Source organism: Giraffa tippelskirchi, chromosome 12 (assembly GCF_054371585.1).
Source record: "Giraffa tippelskirchi isolate mGirTip1 chromosome 12, T2T-mGirTip1v1.2.pri, whole genome shotgun sequence".
NCBI lineage: Eukaryota > Metazoa > Chordata > Mammalia > Artiodactyla > Giraffidae > Giraffa > Giraffa tippelskirchi.
Window position 1 is genome coordinate 25,791,388 of NC_137286.1, and position 25,011 is coordinate 25,816,398.

Here is a 25,011-nt window from a genome sequence, read left to right on the forward strand (position 1 = left end):
TGACTGAAGTCTGAAGTTTTTAACTACCACTTTGAGGTAAGAGGTACCCTCCCCTCTCCACCACAGTGGTCAACAGAGGCTAGTGTAGATAAAGCAGGGTGGGGAGTCCAATCTTCTAGCCTCACTTTGTAGTAATGAGGCAGCCTTCCTCTCCTGCTAGTAGTGTCAGAGGAGGCCTGTTAAAAATAGATTTAAATAAGACTCAGAGTTTCACAGCATACTATTCAAAATTTAGAACAAAACCATAATAAAATGAAAATCATTCTTCATTTCAAGAATCAAGAAAATCTCAACCTGAATGAGAAAAGACAATTAACCGACACCAATACAAAGATGTCAGTTGTGGAATTATCTGATAAGGATTTCAGAGCATCATAAAACACTTCGGTGAACAATTATAAACACACTTGAAATGAACTTCCTAACAGAAAGTTTCAGCAAAGAAACAGAAATATAAGGAACAACAAAATGGAAATTTCAGAACCAGAAATACAGTAACAGAAACAACAAATTCACTGAATGCAATCAAGAACAGACAAATGATGACAGAGAAGTGAGCAAGTGACCTTGAAGACAAACGACAGAAATATCCAGTCTAAAGAACATAAAGAAATCAGACACGGAAAAAAAAATTTAAAAAGACGAGCTGCAAGGATTTGTCGGACAACAGAAGAGCCAATATTTGCATCATAAGCCAAAAACCTATCCCTATGTTCAATGGGAAACTTCTAAAAGAGACTCAATTTGATAAGGCATTGTACTCTTCTGATCACAAGGAGGAAAAAAAAGAACAGAACAGTGGATTCTGTCAAACTTATTTCTGGAGCAATGTCAAGATGCTTGTATGGGACAATATATTAATCCCTTCTAATTTTCATCAGCTTAAATTATTTTATTAATATTTTGTTTTATAAATTTCACAAATATCTTTACATACAAAGATGTGAAAGGGGAAAAAAATGTGCCTCACACTGGAGGAAACACGTCAACATTGAGAAATTCATGAACGTAAAAGTAAGGGAAGATCCCCTGAAGAAGGAAATGGCAGCCCACTCCAGTATTCTTGCTCAGAAAATCCCATGGACAGAGGAGCCTGGCAGGCTGTAGTCCATAGGACTGCAAAGAGTTGGACACACCCGAACGATTGAGCACAAACACGCAAAGGTAGCAAAAATCCACTGACAAAAGTTTCATGGGTCAAAGTTATTAAATCCAAAGTTTTAACTTCAACAAAGCACAGCAGATACCACCAAATAACCAAAATATATCATTTACTGTGGGACAAAATAACATTCTATCCCAACAACTCAACACTCAAAACACGAAGATCATGGCACCCAGTCCCATCATTTCATGGCAAACAGATGGGGAAAAAGTAGAAACAGTAACAGACTTTATTTTCTTGGGCTCCAAAATCCCTGAGGACAGTGACTGCAGCCATGAAATTAAAAGACGCTTGCTTCTTGGAAGAAAACCAATGACAAACCTGGACAGCATATTAAAAAGCAGAGACATTACTTTGCCTACAAAAGTCCATATAGTTAAAGCTGTGGTTTTTCCAGTTGTCATATACGGATGTAAGAGCTGGACAGTGAAAAAGGCTGAGTGCTGAAGAATTTATTCCTTCAAACTATGGTGCTGGAAAAGACTCTTGAGAGTCCCTTGGACAGCAAAGAGATCAAACCAGGCAATTCTAAAGGAAATTAACCTTGAATATTCACTGGAAGGACTGATGCTGATGAAGCTCTAATACTTTGGCCACCTGATGCAAAAGGCTGACATTGGGAAAAGACTCTGATGCTGGGAAAAATTGAAGGCAGGAGGAGAAGGGGATGACTGAGGATGAGATGGTTGAATGGCATCACGGACTCAATGGACACAAGTTTGAGAAAACTCTGGGAGGGATGATGAAGGACAGGGAAGCCTGGCATGCTACAGTTCATGGGGTCACAAAGAGTCGGACATGACTGAGCAACTGAACACCAATACCAACAGATATGATGCACTTAGATACAACAATACTTTGGTGGTATTTCTAACTAAAATGCATAATTTGAATCCAATAATGAGGAAAAGCAATCTCAAATTGAGGGAGAAAGAAAAAGTTTATTTGTATAGTAAAACACCAATCAATAAACTTAATAAAAACGAGAGACTAACCTAACATAGTGACAAACATTTATTTGCTACATGAAAAAGGAAATGTGTGTAATCATCCATGCTAAACACCTTGCCTTCCGTTCACTGATAACTGAGTGATGTACTTTTTCTTTTGTAAAAAGCAGCAGCAACAGCAACTTAATAATCTAGATGTGAATTAAATCATTCAAAGTATCCATCCTGGGCCTCCAAGTAATATAGGCATTAGAAATCTATCCCAATATTCCAAAACTAAACTTAAAATATGTTTTAACCAAGTACTATCACCTCTTTTTCTTCTATTAGAAAGATAACTAACCCTTACACTGCACAGAACTCATGATATCTGAAGTTCTAAAAGGGTCTAAGTTCTATTTGAGTTGATAATAGATATAAAATGAGAGTTTCACTAAAGTGACAAATAGAGTTCTGCCAAGAGAACACACTGGTCATAGCAAACACTCTCTTCCAACAACACAAGAGAAGACTCTACACATGGACATCACCAGATGGTCAACAGCGAAATCAGATTAATTATATTCTTTGCAGCCAAAGATGGAGAAGCTCTATACAATCAGCAAAAACGAGACCAGGAGCTGACTGTGGATCAGATAATGAACTCCTTATTGCCGAATTAAGACTGAAATTGAAGAAAGTGGAGAAAACCACTAGACCATTCAGGTATGACCTAAATCAAATCCCTTATGACTACACAGTAGAAGTGAGAAATAGATTTAAAAGACTAGATCTGATAGACAGAATACCTGATGAACTATGGATGGAGGTTCGTGACATTGTACACGAGACAGGAATCAAGACTATTCCCAAGAAAAAGAAATGCAAAAAAGCAAAATGGCTGTCTGAGGAGGCCTTACAAATAGCGGTGAAAAGAAGAGAAGCGAAAAGCAAAGGAGAAAAGGAAAGATATTCCCATCTGAATGCAGAGTTCCAAAGAATAGCATGGAGAGATAAGAAAGCCTTCCTCAGCGATCAATGCAAAGAAATAGAGGAAAACGATAGAATGGGAAAGACTAGAGATCTCTTCAAGAAAATTAAAGATGCCAAGGGAACATTTCATGCAAAGATGGGCTCGATAAAGGATAAAAATGGTAGGAACCTAACAGAAGCAGAAGATATTAAGAAGAGGTGGCAAGAATACACAGAAGAATTGTACAAAAAAGTTGTTCACGACCCAGACAATCACGATGGTGTGATCACTCACCTAGGGCTAGACATCCTGGAATGTGAAGTCAAGGGGGCCTTAGGAAGCATCACTACAAACAAAGCTAGTGGAGGTGATGGAATTCCAGTTGAGCTATTTCAAATCCTAAAAGATGATGCTGTGAAAGTGCTGCACTCGATATGCCAGCAAATATGCAAAACTCAGCTGTGGCCACAGGACTGGAAAAGGTCAGTTTTCATTTCAATCCCAAAGAAAGGCAATGCCAAAGAATGCTCAAACTACCACACAATTGAACTCATCTCACACGCTAGTAAAGTAATGCTTACAATTCTCCAAGCCAGGCTTCAGCAATACGTGAACCGTGAACTTCCAGATGTTCAAGCTGGTTTTAGAAAAGGCAGAGGAACCAGAGATCAAATTGCCAACATCTGCTGGATCATCGAAAAAGCAAGAGAGTTCCAGAAAAACATCTATTTCTGCTTTATTGACTATGCTAAAGCCTTTGACTGTGTGGATCACAATAAACTGTGGAAAATTCTGAAAGAGATGGGAATACCAGACCACCTGACCTGCCTCTTGAGAAACCGGTATGCAGGTTAGGAAGCAACAGTTAGAACTGGACATGGAACAACAGACTGGTTCCAAATAGGACAAGGAGTACGTCAAGGCTGTATATTGTCACCCCACTTAGTTAACTTATATGCAGAGTACATCATGAGAAACGCTGGGCTGGGGGAGGCACAAGCTGGAATCAAGATTGCTGGGAGAAATATCAATAACCTCAGATATGCGGATGACACCACCCTTATGGCAGAAAGTGAAGAACTAAAGAGCCTCTTGATGAAAGTGAAAGTGGAGAGTGAAAAAGGTGGCTTAAAGCTCAACATTCAGAAAACTAAGATCATGGCATCCGGTCCCATCACTTCATGGCAGATAGATGGGTAAACAGTGGAAACAGTGGCTGACTTTATTTTTTGGGGCTCCAAAATCACTGCAGATGGTGATTGCAGCCATGAAATTAAAAGACACTTACTCCCTGGAAGGAAAGTTATGGCCAACCTAGATAGCATATTAAAAAGCAGAGACATTACTTTGCCAACAAAGGTCCATCTAGTCAAGGCTATGGTTTTTCCAGTGGTCATGTATGGATGTGAGAGTTGGACTATAAAGAAAGCTGAGCACTGAAGAACTGATGCTTTTGAACTGTGGTGTTGGAGAAGACTCTTGAGAGTCCCTTTGCCTGCAAGGAGATCCAACCAGTCCACCCCAAAGGAGATCAATCCTGGGTGTTCATTGGAAGGACAGATGTTGAAGCTGAAACTCCAATACTTTGGCCACCTCATGCCAGGGAACTCAAAAGCAACTAAGGAGCAGCCAAAATGTGTCAGAATCAGCTTCCGCAGAACTCTGCAATCTACTAAAAAAATTACAACCACCATTAGAAGTTTTGGAGAAGAAAGAAGCTTTAAACTGCCCAGCTACTACTCCCCATACCCTAGATTGCCAACGACCATGAGGAAGGCAGACGGCACTCGGGGTTTAGGCTGCAAGTGTCAGAGGCAGGAACACAGATCTTGTTCACAAAGAACTATAATTGTAAATTTTAACTTGTCTGGTGGCTCCCAGAAGAAAGAGCACAAGGACTTACCTATGTTTCACTATGCTAAAATATTTACATATCTTATTTTCAAAAAAAATTAAGAAGCATAGAAAGAAAAGCCAGTATGGTCCATTCTAGGAAAAAATATTAAGAAAAACTGCCTATGGGGAAACCCAGTCACTGCACTTATTAGACAAAGACTTTAACCTTTAAAAATGCACTAAGAGCTATAGGAAGCCATGAACAAAGAACCAAAGAAAACCAGGAGAATGGTGACTTAAAAAATGAAGAATATCAATACATATAAATTCTAAAAGATGATGCTATTAAAGCACTGCACTGAATATGCCAACAAATTTGGAAAACTCAGCAGTGACCACAGGACTGGCACAGGTCAGTTTTCATTTCAATCCCAAAGAATGCTCAAACTTCACAACTGCACTCATTTCACATACTAGCAAGGTAATACTCAAAATCCTTCAAGCCAGGCTTAAACAGTATGTGAACCAAGAACCCCATGGACAGCAGCATGCCAGGCTTCCTTGTCTTTCACTATCTCTCCGAGTTTGCTCAAACTCATGTCCAGTGAGTCCGCGATGCCATCCAACCATCTCATACTCTGTTGCCCTTCTCTTTCTGTCCACAGTCTTTCCCCTGCATCAGACTCTTTTCCAATGAGTCAGCTCTTCACATGAACTGGCCAAAGTACTGGAGCTTTGACTTCAGTATCAGTCCTTCCAGTGAATATTCAGAGTTGATTTCCTTTAGGATTGACTGGTTTGATCTCCATGCTGTCCAAGGGACTTTCTCCAGGACCACAATTTAAAAGCATAAATTCTTCAGTGCTCAGTCTTTGTGGTCCAACTCTCACATCTGTACATGACTACTGGAAAAACCACGGCTTTGACTATATGGACCTTTGTTGGCAAATTAATGCCTTTGCCTTTTAATATACTGTCTAGGTTTTTCATAGCTTTCCTTGGAAGGAGCAAGTGTCTTAACTTCATGGCTGCAGTCACTGTCCATAATGATTCTGGAGCCCAAGAAAACAGAATCTGTTAATGTTTTCTCTTTTCCTCCATTTATTTGCCATGAAGTGATGGGACTGGATACCATGATCTTAGTTATTTGAATGTTGAGTTTTAAGCCATTTTTTCACTCTCTTACCCTCAGCAAGAGGCTCTTTAGCTGCTCTTCGCTTTCTGTCGTTAGAGAAACGACTGCATATTTGAGGTTGTTGATATTTCTCCCGGCAATCTTCATTCCAGCATGTAATTCATCCAGTTCAGCATTTTGCATGATGTACTCTGCATATAAGTTAAATAAGCAGAGTGACAATATACAGCCTTGTACTCCTTTCCCAATTTTGAACCAGTCAGTTGTTCCATGTAACGTTCTAACTGTTACTTCCTGACCTGTACACAGGTTTCTCAGGAGACAGGTAAGGTGATCTGGCATTCCCATTTCTTTAAGAATTTTTCACAGTTTGCTGTGATCCACACAGTCAAATCTTTAGCGTAGACAATGAAGCAGACGTAGATGTTTTTTTGGAATTCCCTTGCTTTTTCTATGATCCAGCAGATGTTGACAATTTGATCTCTGGTTCCTCTGCCTTTTCTAAACCCAGCAGGTACATCTGGAAGTTCTTGGTTCATGTACTTTTGAAGCCTAGCTTCAAGGATTTTGAGCATAACCATACTAGCATGCAAAATGAGTGCAACTGTCTGGTAGCTTGACAACTCTCTGGCACTGTCCTTCTTTGGGACTGGAATGAAAACTGACCTTTTTCAGTCTTGTGCCAATGCTGAGTTTTCCAAATTTGCTAACCTACTGAGTGTAGCACTTTAAAGCGTCATTTTTTAGGATTTTAAATAGCTCAGCTAGAATTGTATCACCTCCACTAGCTTTGTTTGTAGTAATGTTTCCTAAAGCCCACCTGCACTTCAGGATATCTGTCTCTAGGTGAGTGACCATACCATCGTGGTTATCTGGGTCATTAAGATTTTTTGTATATTTCTTCAGTGTGTTCTTGCCACCTCTTCTTAATCTCTTCTGCCTCTGCTAGGTCCTTACTGTTTGTGTCCTTTATCATGTCCATCTATGTATGAAATGTTTCCTTGATATCTACAATTTTCTTGAAAAGATGTCTAGTCTTTCCCACTCTATTGTTTTCCTCAACTTCTTTGCATTGTTCATTCAAGAAGGCGTTCTTATCTATCCTTGCTATGCTCTGAAACTCTGCATTCAGTTGGGTATATCTTTCCCTTTCTCCCTTGCTTTCCTCTTCTTTCCTCAGCTATTTGTAAAGGAGCGATAAGCCTCCTGGCTGGAGGAGGTAATGGCAAACCACTCCAGTATTCTTGCTCCAAGAACCCCATGAACACAAACAGTATGAAAAACAGAAATCTCTAAGTACACATCTAACAAATATTGCAAGATCTATATGAGAAAAACTACAAAACTGATGAGTGAAAGCAAAGAACTAAATACAACTGACCCTTGAGCAATGCAGGAGCTAGTCCATGTATAACTTATAGTTGGTCCTCTGTATCCACTGTGGCTCCACATCCACAGATTCAACCAAACATTGACTGTGTTTAGTACTATATTATTTACTACGGAAAAATATCCAAGTGTAAGTGGACACACAGTTCAAACTCATGTTGTTCAAAGATCAACTGTAAACAGAAAGATATACCATGTTCTTGGATAGGAAGACAAATGCCATTTGGGTGTCAATTCTTCTCAGCTTGATCTACAGATTCAAAGCAACCCAATCAAATTCCCAGGAAATTATTTTATGGTTATCAACAAACTGATTCTAGAGTTTATAGAGAGAGGATAAGACTTATAGCCAACACAATATTTATAGGGAAAAAAGTTAGAAGATTGATGCTACTTGACTTTAAGATTTACTATAAAGCTACAGCAATCAAGACGATATGAGGGCTTTCCAGGTGGTCCAGTGGCTAAGAATTCACCTATCAGTGCAGGGGACATGGGTTGGATCTCTACTCTGGCAAGATCACACAGCTGTGTGGCAACTAAACCCATGTGCCACAGCTACTGGGCCAGTGCTCTAGAGCCCATAAGCTGCAACTCCTTAGCCCATATGCCACAACTACCGAATGCCATGCATCTAGAGCCTGTGCTCTGCAACAAGAGAAGCCAGAACAACGAGAAGCCTGCACACTGAGACCAGAGAAAGCCTATGTGCAGCAACAAAGACCCAGCACAGTCAAAAATGAATAAATAAACCTTAAAATTTTTTTTCAAAAAAGAGAATATGGTATTGAGGAAAAAACAAACAAATAGATCAATGGAACAGAATAGAGAGCCCAGAAATAAACACCCATTAATAGTCAATTGATCTTTGACACAGGAGCAAAGGCAGTAAGAACAGTAAAGTGAAAACATTCTCTTCAACAAGTAGTGCTAGAGAAACTGGATGTTCATACACAAAACAATGAATCTAGACACAGACCTTTACCCTTGAGGAAAATGAACTGAAAATGGATCACTGACTTAAATGTAAAATGGAGAAATATAAAATTCCTAGAAGAAAACATAATAAAAAAAACCTAGATGACCTTGGGTATGGTGATGCCTTTTTAGATACAAGCTCAAATACACAAGCTGTGATAAAAATATTGATAAGGTGAACTTCCTTAAAATTAAAAGTCATTGCTCTGTGAAAGACAACATCAAGAGAATTAGAAGTCACAGACTGGGAGAAAGTATTTACAAAACATGTATCTGATAAGGAATGCCATCCAAAATACACTAAGAACACTTAAAACTCAGTAGTAAGAAAACAACTCCACTGCAAAATGGGCCAAAGACCTTAATAGATACCTTATCAAAGAAGATATATAGATAGCAAATAAATATAAAAAGATGTTCAATATCATATGTTACTAGGGAATTTCAAGTTAAACAATGAGACATCACTATTAGAATGCCAACATCCCGAACAATGACAACACCAACTGCTGACAAGGATGTGGAGAACAGAAATTTTCATTTACTGCTGGTGGGAATGCAAAATGGTACAGACACTCTGGAAGATGGCCTGTAAGTTTTTTAACAAAACTAAATGTACTCTTTGAGCTTCCACTGCCAGGAGCCTGGATTCAATCTCTGGTTTGGGGAACTACAATCCTGCAAGCCTCAAGGCAGGCCAAGAAGACAAACAAAGAAACCTGAATGCACTCTTACCATGTGTGCTCAGTCACTCAGCTATGTCCAACTCTTCGCAACCCGTTGGGCTGTAGCCCACCAGACTCTTCTGTCCATAGGATTTTTTAGGCAAGAATACCAGAGTGGGTGGCCATTTCCTCCTCCAGGGGATATTCCCAATGCAGGAATTGAACCCACGTCGTCTGCATTGTAGGTAGATTCTTTACTGCTGAGCCACAGAGCAAGCCCACTCCTACCATACCATCCAGCAATAACGCTCTTTGTTAACTTACCCATAGGAATTGAAAAATGTCTACACAAAAATCTGCACACCAGTGTTTACAGCATTTATTTTATAGCTATAGCTATGTTATAGCGTAACTGCCCAAACGTGGAAGCATACAGGCTGTTCTTCAGAAGATAAATGGTAAATGGTGGTACATCCAGACAATGAAATATTATTTGATGTCAAGAAAGAATGGAGTTATTAACCCATGAAAAGACATACAGAAAACTTAAATGCATATTACTAAATGAAAGAAGCCAATCTGAAAAGGGCACATATTGGATTATTGTAACCATTGTAGAAAAGGTAAAACCATAAAAACGTAAAAAGGCAAACAGGTATGTGGTTGCCAGGGGTGGGGGAGGTAGAGAGAGATGAATAGGCAGAGCACAAAAGATTTTTAGGGCAGTAAAAACATTCTTTATGCTACTGTAATGATGGATATGTCATTATACATATGTCCAAACCAATAAAATACACAACACCAAGAGTAAACACCAATGTACACTATGAACTCTGGGTGATTATCATGTGTCAGCGCAGGTTTATCCTTGGCAAAAAATGTACCATTTTGGGGAGGGATGTTGGTGATGGGGGTTAGGGAGAGTTTCACGTGTGAGAGTGGGTAAATGGGAAATCACTCTCTTGATTCTGCTTTAAATCTAAAAATTTTTTAAAAAAAGATATAAACATATAAATATCAAAATGTATGAGGATAGAAGTAAAATCAATGGAGTTAAGAGTCTTTTAGCAATGATAAGTGACACTTCAGGGACAAGAATACTACAAGAATTAATAAGGCTAAAGGCAGTATTTTTTCCCTCCTCAATCATAAATAGTAAATTTTAAATGTGGGGGGAATATTACTGCAACTGGAATTCACTGTATTAAAATACACCACTACTTTCTAGCCACTATATCTTTAATATCTGAGAAAAAGCAACAACAGTATTCAGCCTTTCCTTTTGTTACTTTCTTTACATAAAAAGCTTAAAAATTTATAAAGCAAATGTTACATATTTGTTTTCATTCCATTTTCAAAATAACTGACAAGAGGCTTTATGTTAATGATAAGGAGACAAGCTTTTGAAAAGTGAATTGACTTGCTAAAGGTAAGATATCGGGTAAGCCCGGGTCATTAATTTGTCTCATTTGATATATAAAGGAAATATTTTTGACATGGTAGGTGGTTTCCTCTCTCTGCATGCTTTCTATCACTGAAGTTGGCAAAATAATTTCATTTCTAGACATTTTTCCTAGAAAATAAAAATATAAGCAAATATGTAAACAAAAGGATAACTGCCAGTATTGAATGTAAAAGCTGAATACATTACTAATTATTTCCCCATAGGTATAAAAAGAGGAAAGGCTAGTGTGTTTCTTCAGACTTGCAAACATTAATTTTCCTGCAGGAATTTCACCATTAAAAGAACAAAAGAGCTACAGGTATAATCACCTGGTCGTCAATCACAAAAATGACAATTCCATATGTTTCCATCTAACTTAAAAACAAAGTATTTGACATAGCTTTCTCCTAAGAACAGCCTTTCTTTTCCTGCATTAACCAGAGCACTTTGCAAATTGTGTATCACCTTCATCATCTACTATTACCACAAGGTAAAGCCTGGATTTTTAATGATGGAACAGCTCAGCACAATAAAAATTACTCAGCTGATATAAATTTAAATTATAAAAAGTCACACTATCTTTTGCAATGGTCATGCACTCGTAGGAAAAAATAATAAATGCTAATTCTATTGTGGAAAATAAAGACTTAAAAACATATCATTTATGTGTTACTACTGGCATGAGGACACAAACATAGGGTTATTAAAAGAAACTAGGGTTCATTTTTTAAACATTTATTAAATAAAGATTTAATCATATGTCCCCCAGTTTTAGGAGCTAGGGGTCCTCTCTTAGAGATTATGGTCTAATGGCTGTGGTGTTCAAAAAACAAAAAGAAAGCATTAGCTGTACCCCAATGACCAGCTACTTCAAGAAGAAAATGTTCTTGCTAACAGATAAAAAATATGTTTCAAAGCCAGAAAACACAAAAGGCAATTTATTAATATACTAGAAATCCTTAAGGAATTTTTTGCTAGACACAGACATACTAAAATTATCTAATGTAATGCTTTAAGGGCTAATTTATTCTTGGCTAGATCAAGAATAAACAAGTCACTCTTGAATCATTAAAGTCAGATGTCAATGATCACAACTTTAAGCATTATCTGACACTGTTAAGGTTATTAAAAGTCTAGAATTTCAAAAGCAACCTAAAAAGTCCTTTAGGAAATAACATCATATGTTTCTTAGTGTGATGCATCAAAGAAAGATACATCAGCCCTGGGTAGAATTCCAGCCAGAAATGTTTAACCAGGAATCAGACAAAATTTAGGAACATTCTGGGAAAAAAAATTTAAGAATTTTCAAAAAATGTGTCAAGAAAATATAAGCAATGCTAGAGAACTATTCTAGATTAAGGAAAGATAAAGAGACATATTTCATGCATAACAATAAATGCAAATGCACGATCCTTGACTGGATCCTAAAATGAAGGAACAAAGAAGCTGTAAGAGGGCATTACTGGGATAATAACGGAAATCTGCTTATAAACAAAATATTAAAAAGTAAGATTTTATCAATGTTTTATTTCCCAAAGGTGGTATTTATATTGTGGTTATGTGGAGAAAATGTCCTTGTTCTTAGGAGATATATGCTAAGAGATTCAAGAGTGAAGTACATGATATCTGTAACTTTCAAATGGTTTGGCCAAAAAAAAAAGGTTGGGGAAAAATGTGGCAACCTCCTCCCCCAAAACTGGTATATCTAGATGAAAGTTGTATGGATGCTTCATAATATTATCCTCATAACATTTCTGAAGGTTCAAAAAATTTTCAAAATATGAAGAAATAAAGAAAATATGGGATGATTACTTCAGATCTGTGGTCACATATTTAACGTGAAATGCATGGTTTATGTTTTTCTACAGCTATGATCTACTTTTCTCATCCAACCACAGAGTAGGCAGGGAGTTAGTTTAATCAAAGTTGAGGTTTGCCAAGAGAATGACATGGTGGGGGTTGATGAGATATGCAAAGGGGTGAATATAAAAATGGACTGATATATAGGTAGGACAAGGAAGCACAGAAGACAAAAGGCAACGACATTCAGTGAAAAAGTGTTACTTAGATTAACGAAAATGAGTAGTTCTTCAAAAAGGCAAGTGGGAATGATGAAATATAAATAAAAACAAAGTTATAGTGAACTTTATTTTAGCAATAAAACAGAGATTCATTTATACTCATTTCACCTCAATTATTTCATTTATCATTGGTGTGTTGGAACAACATAATTTTCAGACCAATATTTAAAGAACCTCACTGAGACACTCATGCTTCTAACATAACCTGAGCAGAAAAATAACCTCTAAGCTTTAGAGGTAATCTTTTCTTTGCAATTTGTAATAATGAGGGCATTTCAGATTAAATACATCTACAAGCAAATATAAATTTTAGGATATTGAGAGAAATTCTTCATTTATCTGGAACTTGGTCATCTCATCATCTAACCTATCATAACTGAAAAAATGCAAATAAAAAGGATTATAAATAACCAAAAAGATGCTACAAACCCTTGCACTAAAATATACTGTTTTCTTTATAGGAGGAATACCTCCTGTTTTCCCACAGATTCTATTTAACCTAACCAAAAACACAACTTAGACTAACTCTGCCATATGTTTTCCTGACTCACAACAGATTAGAAGCTGCAAACTGGAAATGCAAAATAAAATTATAAGCAGCAGGAGGTACACTGGCAACAAAACAGAAAATTGAAAAACTAAAATCTAGAATTTAGAAAATCTCTAACACAGAAATGCTTCAAAAGTTCCTGAAGATAGCTCTTTAATAACAGAGAAAACTAGCATTAAAATATTCTAAAGAATAAAAAGATAAAGGAAGAAACACTTCCTAGCTCATTCTATGAGGTCGGTATTACCCCGATACTAAAGCCAAAGACTCCAAAAGAAATGAAAGCTACATACCAATATTCTTTAGGAATACAGATGCAAAAAATTTCTGCAAAACACTAGCAAACTGAAGGCCCTTCCAGGTGGTACAGTAGTAAAGAAACTGCCTGCAAATGCAGGAGATGCAAAAGATGCGAGTTTGATCCCTGGGTTGGGAAGATCCCCTACATTAAGGAATGGCAACCTGCTTCAGTATTCTTGCCTGGAGACTCCTTGGACAGACAAGCCTGGTGGGCTAAGAGTCAGACACAACTGAGCAACTGAGCACACACACAGGAAATTGAATGCAACAGCATTAAAAAGATTATATACCACGAGGTAGTGGGATTTATCACAGGAATGCAAATGTGGTTCAACATAAGAAAAAGATAATGCAACTCACCACATTAATAGAATGAAAGAAAAAAACCCCTACATGATTATATCAATTGACACAGAAAAACCATTTCAGAATATCCAACAGCCTTTCACAATAAAAAATACTCAACAAACTAGGAATAAAATGTTTTATGGATTGACTTAGTCTCCCCAAAAGATATGTTGAAGTCATAACCCCCAATGCCTTAGAAAGGGACCTTACTTGGAAACAAGACCACTACAATCAGCTAGGATAAGATGAGGTCATACTGGAGTAGGGTGAGTCCTTAACCCAACAACTAACAACTTTCTAAGAAGGCAGGTACAGCCAGAACTCCAAACAGAATGGAGTAACATTACTGTAAGCCAAGGAATATCAAGGGTTGACAGACACCACCAGAAGCCAGAAAGAAGCAAGCAAGGATTCTATCCAGAGTCTCAGAGGGAGCATGACCCAACTGACATTTTGATTTCAGATTTCCAGCCTTTATGCTGTCAGCAAATACATTTCTATTGTTTTAAGCTACCCAGTTTGTGGGAGTTCATTCTGGCAACTCCAGGAAACTAATACAGAAGGAAACTTCTATACCATGATAAAGAACATTTATGAAAAATTCAGAGCTAACATGATAATGGTGAAAGAAAGAAAGCTTTCCTCTAAAGAAAGGAATACCGACAAGGCCTGCTTTCACCACAGCTATTCAATATTACACTGGAAGTTCAAGCCAGAGCAAGACACAGAAATGAAAGACGACCAAATTTCAAAAGAAGTAAAGCTATCCCTATTCATATTGGATATGACCTTATATACACAGAAAATCCCAAAGAATACACACCCACACCAAAAAAAAAAAACAAAAAACTAACATGCTATTAAAAAAAAAAATTGGCAAAAACCAGAGAGAATAATCTTAAAAGCAGTTGGGAATCGAGGGAGAGAGGGTAACACATCATATACAGAGGAATACTGGTAAGAAAAACAGGTTTTTTGGTAAATATCATGCAGAAGACGAGGAACAATCTTTAAAAAAACTGGGAAAAAAAAAAATCTAACAGCCTAGAAATCAAAAGAACAAAGTTGGAGAACTATACTTCCTGGTTTCAAAACTTACCACAGAGATAAAATATTAAAAACAAAGTGGTACTGACAAAAATGGATAGGCTCATTGATCAATGGAATACAAGCGGAAGAATTACTCACATTTACGGCCAAGTGATTTTCAAAAAGAATGCCAAGGTAATTCAATAAATGGTGCTTGGACAATGGATACGTACAAGCAAATGAATCAAGCTAGGATGCCTCCTTGTACCACACACAAAAATTAACTCAAAATGAATCACAGACCTAAATGTAACAGCTAAAACCAAAAAAGCTCTTAGAAGAATATATAGGAATACATTTTTGTAATCTTGGTTTCAGCAAAGCTTTCTTAGATATGATACTGTGCACACAGTGACCAAAGAAAAATGAGATTTCATCAAAATTTACAACTTTTGTGCTTCAAATGATACCAACAAGGAATTTGGGGGAAAGCAAATCATATTTGAAAGCAACTTGTATGCAGAGTCTATAAAGAACTGTTAAACTCAACAATAAGACAACTTAAAAATGGCAAAGTATCTGAATATATGTTTTCCCAAAGATATACAAATGGCTAATAAACAACTGAAAATATGTTCAACATCATCAGTCGTCAGGGAAATGCAAACCAAAACCATATGAGCCTTTCACACCCACTTGTATGGCTATAATCAAAAAACCAGAAAATACGTGTTAGCAAAGATGTGGAGAAACTAGAACTCCTGAATATTGCTGGTGGGAATGTAAATGGTGCAGTCACTTTTTGGAAGACAGTCTGGTAAATTCCTCAAAGGGTTAAACATAGGGGCTTCCCTAGTGGCTCATATGGTAAAGAATCTGCCTGCAACACAGGAGACCTAGGTTAGATCCCTGGGTTAGGAAGATGCCCTGGAGAAGGAAACGACAACCCACTCCAGTATTCTTGCCTGGAGAATTCCATGGACAGAGGAGCCTGGTGGGCTACAGTCCACAGGGTCGCGAAGAGTCAGACATGACTGATCAATTAACACATACGTACCCTATGATCTAGAAATTCTGCTCCTAGGTATGTATACTCAAAAGAAGCGAAAAACGTGTCCACACAAAAAACTGGTACATAAGTGTTCACTGCAGCAATATTCAGAGTTGTCAAAAAGTGGCAATCAACACAAATTCGCATCAATGGGACATTATTTAACAATAAAAATCAATGGGGATTCCCTGGTGGCTCAGTGGTAGAGTCTGTCTGCCAATGCAGGAGAAATGAATTCAGTGCTTGATCTGGGAAAATTTCACATGCTGCTGAGTTAGCCCATGCACCACAACCACTCAATCTGTGCTCTAGACCCCGGGAACTGCAACTACTAAGACCACGTCCAGCAACTACTGAAACCTGTGTGCCCCAGAGCCAGTGCTCGGCAACAAGACAAGCCACTGCAATGAGAAGCCCATGCCCTGCATCTAGAGTAGTCCGCGCAGCAACAAAGACCCAGCACAGCCAAAAATAAAAATTATTTTTAAAAATGAAGTGCCGAGAGATGCTAACATGGATGCTATAAAACACTATGTAAAAGCAAAGAAGACAGTCACAAAAGACCAGAAGAGGTAAATCTATAGAGTCAGAAAGTTAAGGGAGGATGAGTATGGAGAATGGGGAACTGAATGCTTAATGGATGGGGTTTACTTTGGAAGTGATGAAAACGCTCTAAAATTGAATGTGCTGATGCCTGCACAATTCTGTGAACATACAAATATACCACTGGACTGTACAATTTAAATGGGTAGATTGTAGAGTATGTGGATTATATTTTTATAAAGCTGTTTTCTAAGAGGATTATAACCTAAGAAAATCTTTCAAAAGTAAGGATAATTACTTGTTTAAAATAAAAATTATGAACATATACTATGATATTTAAAATATATTATAAATTTAAAGCATACAATAGAACAAGGGATAGGAAGGTTAAATGTACTGTTCCAAGGTTCTTAAGCTACACATTATGCTGGTGTAATGTTGTATAAAGATGAATTGTGATTAAAGATATATATTTAAAATTCGAGAGTACCACTTAAAACAACCCTAACAGATAAACATAGTAACTGGATGCTGGAGTTAAAATAGAGTAAAAAGTTTTCAGATAATCCAAAAGAAAGCAAAAACAGAAAAGGAATAATATTCACATGAAACAAAAAATAAATAAAAACAAGACAGAAGATTTAAAACCAATTAGACTGATAATTACATAAAAAGCCAATGATCTAATAAATACTCCACCTAGAAGAGTGGATTGTCAGACTCATTCCATGAGAAATGCCATTAAATACAAAGATACAAATAAAAGGATAAAAAAAGATATACCACATAGAAAAAAGAAAGAAAATGCAATTTGCTACATTAATTTTTGATTAAGTAGGCTTCAAAACAAGGAGAATGCATCATAAAGATACTATTTCATAAAAAAAGACACAATCCTAAACATATGTGAAACTAAACAAATTTCAAAACACATGAAGCAAAAACTAACACAACTGAAAGGAGAAAAGGACAAGTATCAATCATGATTAAAGATTTTAATAGTACTCAATAAAAAAAACAAGTCAACAAGAAAATCAGTAAGGACAGATAAGACTTGACCAATATCCTCAAAGAACTTGATCTGACATTGGATGAATCTTTCATCCAATAGCTTAATCAACATTTTGCTCAAGGTCCCAAGGAACATTCTTCAAAACAAACTACATTCTGGGCTATAAATAACAAGTCTCAATAAAGTTACACTGAAGTCAAACTGTTTTCAACTGCAACAAAATTAAACTATAGATGAATAACAGAAAGTTATCTGGAAAACATATGAAATAAAACTTAATTAATGCGCTAAATTAAAAAGTCAAAAGGGAAATTACAAAGTATCCTGAACTGAATGAAAATGGAAACAGCATTAAGACCATGGCATACAGCTAAAATAATATTTACAGGAAAAATTTAAATGCTGAATAGTATAGAAGACTGGACAAAATCATTAATCTAGGTTTACACTTTAAGAAACTATAAAAAAAATCAAATGAAAGCAAAAAGAAGGAAAGAAGTAGAATTCACTGAATTTAGAAATGGACAAAAGAGAAAAAAAATCAATAAAATCAAAAGCTGGTTCTTTGAAAAGATCAATACAATGGATAAACTTCTGAGAAGAGGAAAAAAGAAATCAGTAATGCCAAAAACAAAAGAAGAAGCATCAAAAGTATGATACGGAATTTTATAAACCACCTTATAGTAACTTGAATGAAAAGGACAAACTCCCTGAAAGACACAGTCAATGCTCACTGAATAAATTGAAAATCTGTACAGTCCTATATCCATTAAAGACATTTAATCTATAGTTAAAAACCTCCTCACAAAATTCCAGGTCCAGATAGTTTTGCTGGTGAATTCTACCAAATTTAATAAAGATCTATAACCATTCTATACAATCTTTTTCAGAAAACAGACTCAGTCTATGATGTCAGCTTTACCATGATACCAAAACCAGATAAAGGCACTGCTAGAAAACTATAAATTGTTAATTCTTAGAATGCAGAAATCCTTAACATTTTAGCAAACTGGGTCCAGCAATAACACATAGACCAAGTGGTATTTATCCCAGGAATCTAAGGTTAGTTTAACATTTAAAAATCAATTAATATAATTTCACTATTTACACTGAAGTAAAAATGAGCTTTCTAGATAAGCATTTTTTTAAATAAAAAAGATAGGCAAATGTCCTATCAAAAGAAGTCATTAAGAATAAATAAAGCTATAATGAAATTAGCTCATGTTTTCAAACCATTTAATTTTCCTTTCAGATCACTGCAGTTTCATGGTTAACTTGTATTCATTTTAAATGCATATAAACATGATAATATTCTGCCTTTATTCCTCAACTGTGACTAGTCCACCACTCAGTAACAGCTTCATTGGATGAAAGACATAAGAGCAGGCTTGTTTTTAAAACAGTGAGGATATCTACACACGTCTTACAAATACAACTCAAACGATACAAACCATATTAAGCTAGTGCTCCTGAATAAACAATAACATCACAAACAAGCTACCTTTTGTGCATTCATACATATTGCTATGAATTTTAAAAGGAAAAATTCATGTGTAAAATGAGTTAAAAAATAGTATTAGACTTAAACATTTTGAAAACATTAAAACTACTACCTTAAATCATACCTATGATTAAATAGTAGCATAATTTAATAACTGAGTTATTTGAAATTCCAGAATTAATTTAACATTCTAGGATCTGACTTTGTCATTTAATAAAGAGAAATCTAATAAAAGCATGACTGGCTAATAAAAAAACTGCTTTCAAGTATCAGATGGTTATGTCTAGAATACTCAAGATAATTAATCCTAATGAGAATGACATACTTTTTTCAAATTTTAGTTTGAATCAGGGAACATCCGACAAACTATTGGTGTAGCAAAAGTAAAAGTTTAAATCAAACCTCTTGCAATGATAACTTCTATCCTACCTGTATCTTCAATAAATTCCACACATTTTTCAACAAAGAGTGGTATAGGCTTCTCAGCTGTAACCAGATCCTGGAGGGGCATCCCAAAGTAATTACTTTCCCAATTTCTACGTGTTGGTGGATTGAAGTTCTTAGTTTTCTTTTTCTGCTATAAGAAAATATATTCAAGTTAAAACTATTTTAATTAATTCCCTTTAAAATAACATTAGTATCAAGCAATATAAATACACATTTTGTATCAAAAGAAATATTTAAAAGTTACATCCAACCTAAATGTCCATCAATATGGGATTCAATAAATATATTCTGCTATAAACAGTAACTTGACCAAGAGAAAGAGACGAAAGTGAATAGACAAAAAATGGCTGAACAGCAGAAACTGTTCTCTTTGGAAAATAATAGAAAACTGGATAGGCAGGAAAATTAGAAAACATCACTTTTCAATGCCAATGAAAAGGAGAAACAAGAAGTAAGCATCACACAATTCACAGTTCAAGTGTGGTATGTTAATTGTGGCATTTGTTATTTGGTCTTTGGGAAGTTCCAAGTGAGATTTTTGTGCATAGCTATATTAGCAAGCATAACATAGCTTTAATTATTGATTATATAATGAAGCTATGCAACTCCATGAGTGTCTAGTTCCATCATTTACGTCTTATTTCCCCATTTTCTTCCATAGTGACTATTGAATATTTCTTAAACATTAAGATATTTTCTATAAAAGAAAGTAACATCCCAGTGGGAAATGAGATGTTAATTCAGTCTATTAAAAACATTTTACTAGGCACCCAAAAAGGTAATTTTTATTAGCAATGAACAAAATATTTTCACAATAGTAAAAAGTTACATAAGAATTTTCAAAGTTTAATTTCAATCTTGCATTGGGAGAAAATAGCTTAACCAGGGAGTGAACATTTCAAAAACTAAGGAAATACTGCCTGAAATTCAACCCTTAGGGAGATTCTGAGTCAGTCTTCCTTAAGTAGGGTGTACTTATACTTGTCATAAGTATTGTAACTGACTTACATATCAGATAAAGACATGGTATTTCTAATCATAAAAATGTGTGTGGGGGGGTGGGTAGAAAGGGAGCACAGGCAGAGGTTTCAATGCTTAAAGCAACAGCCCTCATTTTAATTTCCAATTCTTCCCAGAGGAGTCTCCTTTGGATGGATTGATCTTTCAATATTCTTTCAAGCTCCGAGTTATGCAATTTCCCTGGTGGCTCAGACGGTAAAGAATCCAACTACAATGCAGGAGACCCAGGTTTAATCCCTAGGTTGGGAACATCCCTTGGAGGAGGAAATAGCAACCCACTCCAGTATTCTTGCTGGAGAACTTCAAGGACAGAGGAGCCTGGTGGACTAAGGTCTACAGGGTTGCAAAGAGTCAGACACAACTGAGCAACTAACACTAACAGTCAATTAAGTCCTTTCTTTCATTTCAATTTGAGGCTGCTCTACCTAGCAACTTTCAGAGTTCATGAAATCCAACTTCTAAATCTTCATATACCATCACTCTGGTGATACAGATTACACACAGTATAACTAGGTGTTTTGAATGTCACCATCAAAGCACTGGAATACTTGACCTGGCTCAAGACCTAGCCCATCAAGTCAAGTAGTGTGGATTCTTCCTACTCCTTAAAGGATCCTTCCACTAACCACCACCACCAAAACAAAACAATGTGCAAGAAAGCAGAAATGAGCTGAGGCAGGGATACAGTGGCTGGGTTGTCTTCTTTCTTAGGAGGAGCATTAAGATGCTTTCTAGTCGGCAAACTACTAGAAGCACCATTTGATTAGAAAAGTAAAAACTAAGGTGATGATGGATGTTTTTGTTTAGAATGATAATACAAGTGGTGAAAAAAGATTACATTTAAGCAGGTTAATGATAACAGCAATGCCTAGCCTTTAGTAGCAGCAACAGAAATAAAAGATCGTTATCTGCAATGCCACTTAAAGAAAAAAGTTGTAAGAAAAGTAAGCTAGCTAGCCCTAACTGCTTCAATCAACTCTTAAGAAATTTGCTTTGCATACTACCCTTTAAGAACCAATCTAAATTCTGGACACTTCACTAAAATTGGGGTTAGATTTCTCCAGGTTATGCTGAGGAGATAACTCCCAAGGTCCATAAAGGCACAAGGGCAAGTTACTCAATTCTGCAGATTCAACACCACTAATCTGAGGGAATGAAAGGCTAGGTGGCTTATAGCATGGAATTTCTGGCAAACTCTAAAGGGATAATTTACTAACATTTAACTGCCTTGACAGTCGAGTTACAGGTCACACACACTGTGGGAGAAAAAAAAGCATAAAAAACTTATGAGATTTTACCAATTTTTCTACTAATTTATACTGCTACAAAAGAAAATTCTGTGTAAGAAAACAGTTTTGAATTAGACACTCCTATATTAGCTGTTCTGTAAGTGATAGTTGTTTTATTTATTTATGTAGGCTGCATTTGGTCTTTTTCTCTAGCTGCTGTGCACGGGGACTACTCTCCAGTTGTGGTGCAGGGGATTCTCACTGCAGAGGCGTCTCCTGCTGCAGAGGGCAGGCTCTAGGTACTGGAGCTCTAGGCTTCAGGAGTTGTGGCACGTGGGTTCAGTAGCTGCAGGGCATAGGCTTAGCTGCTCCACACAATGTGGGATCTTTCTAGATCAGGGATCCAACCCATGTCTCCTGCACTGGCATGCAGAGTCTTCACCACTGAACCACCAGGGAAGCTCTATAGAGTGACAGTTCTTTGGCACAAAAATCGCTTCAGAGAGTTCTTTAAAAATGTGAATTTTGAAAAACTACATAATTCTAATATACAATCCTTAGTTAACAGTTGTTAATCTATAGCTTCAAATTTATACCAATTCAAAATAATTTATATAATGTAAAATCTATTTCATAAATTAAATTGTCTAAGGCTAGATGATGACAACTTCTATTGCCATCAAGGTTTTCTGAAATGCAAGAAAAAAGATGGGGCATATGGTTATTTGGTCATTTATATCTATAGCTTTTGACCAATCAATAGTCAGAAGTGGCAGCCCCCAATTAAATAACTGTGTTAGTAAGAAAACAAATCTGATTTATGATAATTCAACTTTTGATTCATTACTACATTCATATAAATCTTAATTTCTGCTTAAATACAAATACCCATGGTCTTTTTCTCTGGCCACTTAGGTAAATCTCATGTCTGCAAAAGCATATCCAGTAAAACAAACATTCCATTTCACAAATAATATAAACAATGTTACTAATTAAGTGTCTAGCAGATATTAAAAACTATCATTAGAGTAAGTAAACAGGAAAAGGTATATAAATAGCTCTTTACAGAATTGGGTATTCCTCTTCAGCAGTATCAGCAACACAACAAAGGAGAAAAACTCAGCAACATCCTGAAGTAAACACTATAATCAATAACACTGAAAAAAACACAATATCTCAATTCACAGGTAATCAACCAACTGAAGAAAATTTTGGTAGCAAAAAACAGTTGAGGCAGTTTTCAAAGAACAAATCTAGGAAACAAGAAAATTTTGGACTTCTCTATTGTCTTTAAGATGGGATTCTTGAAATAAAAGATGAAAGAAGAAATGAGACAACCAGAGGTAAGATGTAAACAAAGTGAAGAAAAAACCCATTAAAGAAATGAATACCCTCTTTAGTAAAACACTCAATGATTGAAAAGATCAGAATAAAGTGGAAAAGATCATCCGAGTCCTCTTTTCTACTATTTCATTTCTCTGATACACACCAAAACCCACTTTTGCTCCCATTTTAAAAAGAAGTCTTAATCTTCCTCTCCCTGCAAAGCAACTGCTCCAGAATGCTAATTCCTTTTTGTAGAACAAACTCATTGGAAAAGACCCTGATGCTGGGAAAGATTGAGGGCAGAAGGAGAAGAGGGGTAATAAGAGGATGAAATAGTTGGATGGCCTCATCAACTCAACGCACATGAATTTGAGCAAACTTTGGGAGATGGTGAAGGACAGGGAAGCCTGGTGTGCTGCAGTCCACGGGGTCACAAAGTCAGACACGACTGAGCAACTCAACAATAAACTCCACATAAATCATGTATACTAGCTGTCTTCAATTCCTCTCTATCCATTCCCTTTTATAGGTACTCAAATTAATCTTGGGCATCCCTGGTGGCTTAGACGATAAAGAATCCACCTGCAATGCGGGAGACCCTGGGTTGAGAAGATCCCCTGGAGAAGGGAACAGCTACCCACTTCAGTATTCTGGCCCGGAGAATTCTATGGACAGAGGACTCTGGCAGGCTACAGTCCATGGGGTCGCAAAGAGTCGGACACACCTGAGTGACTTTCACTTCACTTCAAATTAATCACTTTCATCACTTCACTAAATCTGCTCTTATTAATATTATAAATGATTGTTCTGCAATAGTCAGTTTTCAGCTCTCCTCTTAACCTTTCAACAGTTATTCTCTTGAACAGACTTCAGGAGACTACCTTTGTTATCTCACTTGTTCTCCCCTTATTAGTCTCCTTTGTTGGTCCCTCCTTGGCAATCTTGTAATACTGGCAACACCCCAGGCCTCAGTCCCTGTCTTTTTTTTCTCAATATCTATAGTCACCCTCTTGGTAATGTCACCCATATGCTGATAACCCAAATCAATACCTCTAGCTCAGCTCTTTCTCCTAATCGCTAGACTCATTTGAAACACTGCACCTGACATTTTCACTTGAATGTCTGAGACATTTCCTAACATGTGCAAAACTGAACTCTTCATGATTTATTTCCTTAAAATGTGCTCCATCTTTAGCCTTCTATATACATCTCAGTTGCTGACAATTCCAACCTTTCAGTTGCCAGACTAAAATCTTGGAGTCATCTTTGATACCTCTTGTTTTCTCACATCCTACTTTCAAATGTATGATACGGCAATTACCTACATCTTAACCATCTTATTGTGTTGACTGCCTAATCAATCCTCCCTGCTTCTACCATCATTCCCTACAAACCATTCTCAATAAAGCAACCAGGATAATGACTCCACAAATAATGGCCTTTAAGGGCATATACAATCTTGCGTGCCTTGAACTCTGCCTCTCTTTATTCTGACCTTATTTTCCTCTACCTTCTCCTTCATTTTACTCCCTTTCCTCCAACTACATGGCTTATTTGCTTTTTCAGCATGCAACGCATGCTACTAATTTTAGGACTTTTAGGAACGTCTGTTCCCTTTACCTTCTCAATGAGGCCTACACTGACTATTAAAAATTGTAACGTATGGTCTGTCTCCTGCCCAGAACTTCCAATCCCTCTTACACTGCCTTTCCTACCCACAACACTATATGATTTTCTCATGTATCATCATTTTGGTGTATGCCTGCTACAATTTAAGCTCCAAACAAGGGCAGGGATTTTTTTTTTTTTTTTTTTAAGGGCAGGGATTTTTATCTGCTTTGTTCATTAATATACTTTAATGATTTGGAATACTGTTCGTAAAGAAAAGTACAAAGATAGTCAAGGTCTCTTCTGAAATAATGAATTTAACTTTAGATCGAATAATCTCATCATGCACCAAGAAAGATAAACAAAAAAATAGGAATAAACCATCAAGTTACAGATATGCTGCAGAAGTGGTAAGCTTCAGAAATCTTAAAAAGCATTTAGGTAGAAGAAAC

At 36.5% G+C, this 25,011-nt stretch overlaps 1 protein-coding gene across 4 annotated transcripts in view; it reads right to left on the minus strand.

The window, feature by feature from the left end:
* ARHGAP5 (Rho GTPase activating protein 5) overlaps positions 1 to 25,011 on the minus strand; it is a 73,172-nt gene that overhangs the window by 14,317 nt on the left and 33,844 nt on the right. For 3 of the 4 annotated variants that reach the window (XM_081548006.1, XM_081548004.1, XM_081548005.1), the window contains exon 3: positions 19,359 to 19,506. In XM_081548006.1, coding sequence (XP_081404132.1) covers positions 19,359 to 19,506 — 148 coding nt within the window. The remainder of the gene's footprint in view (positions 1 to 19,358; positions 19,507 to 25,011) is intronic. The other variant, XM_081548008.1, reaches the window with a different exon arrangement.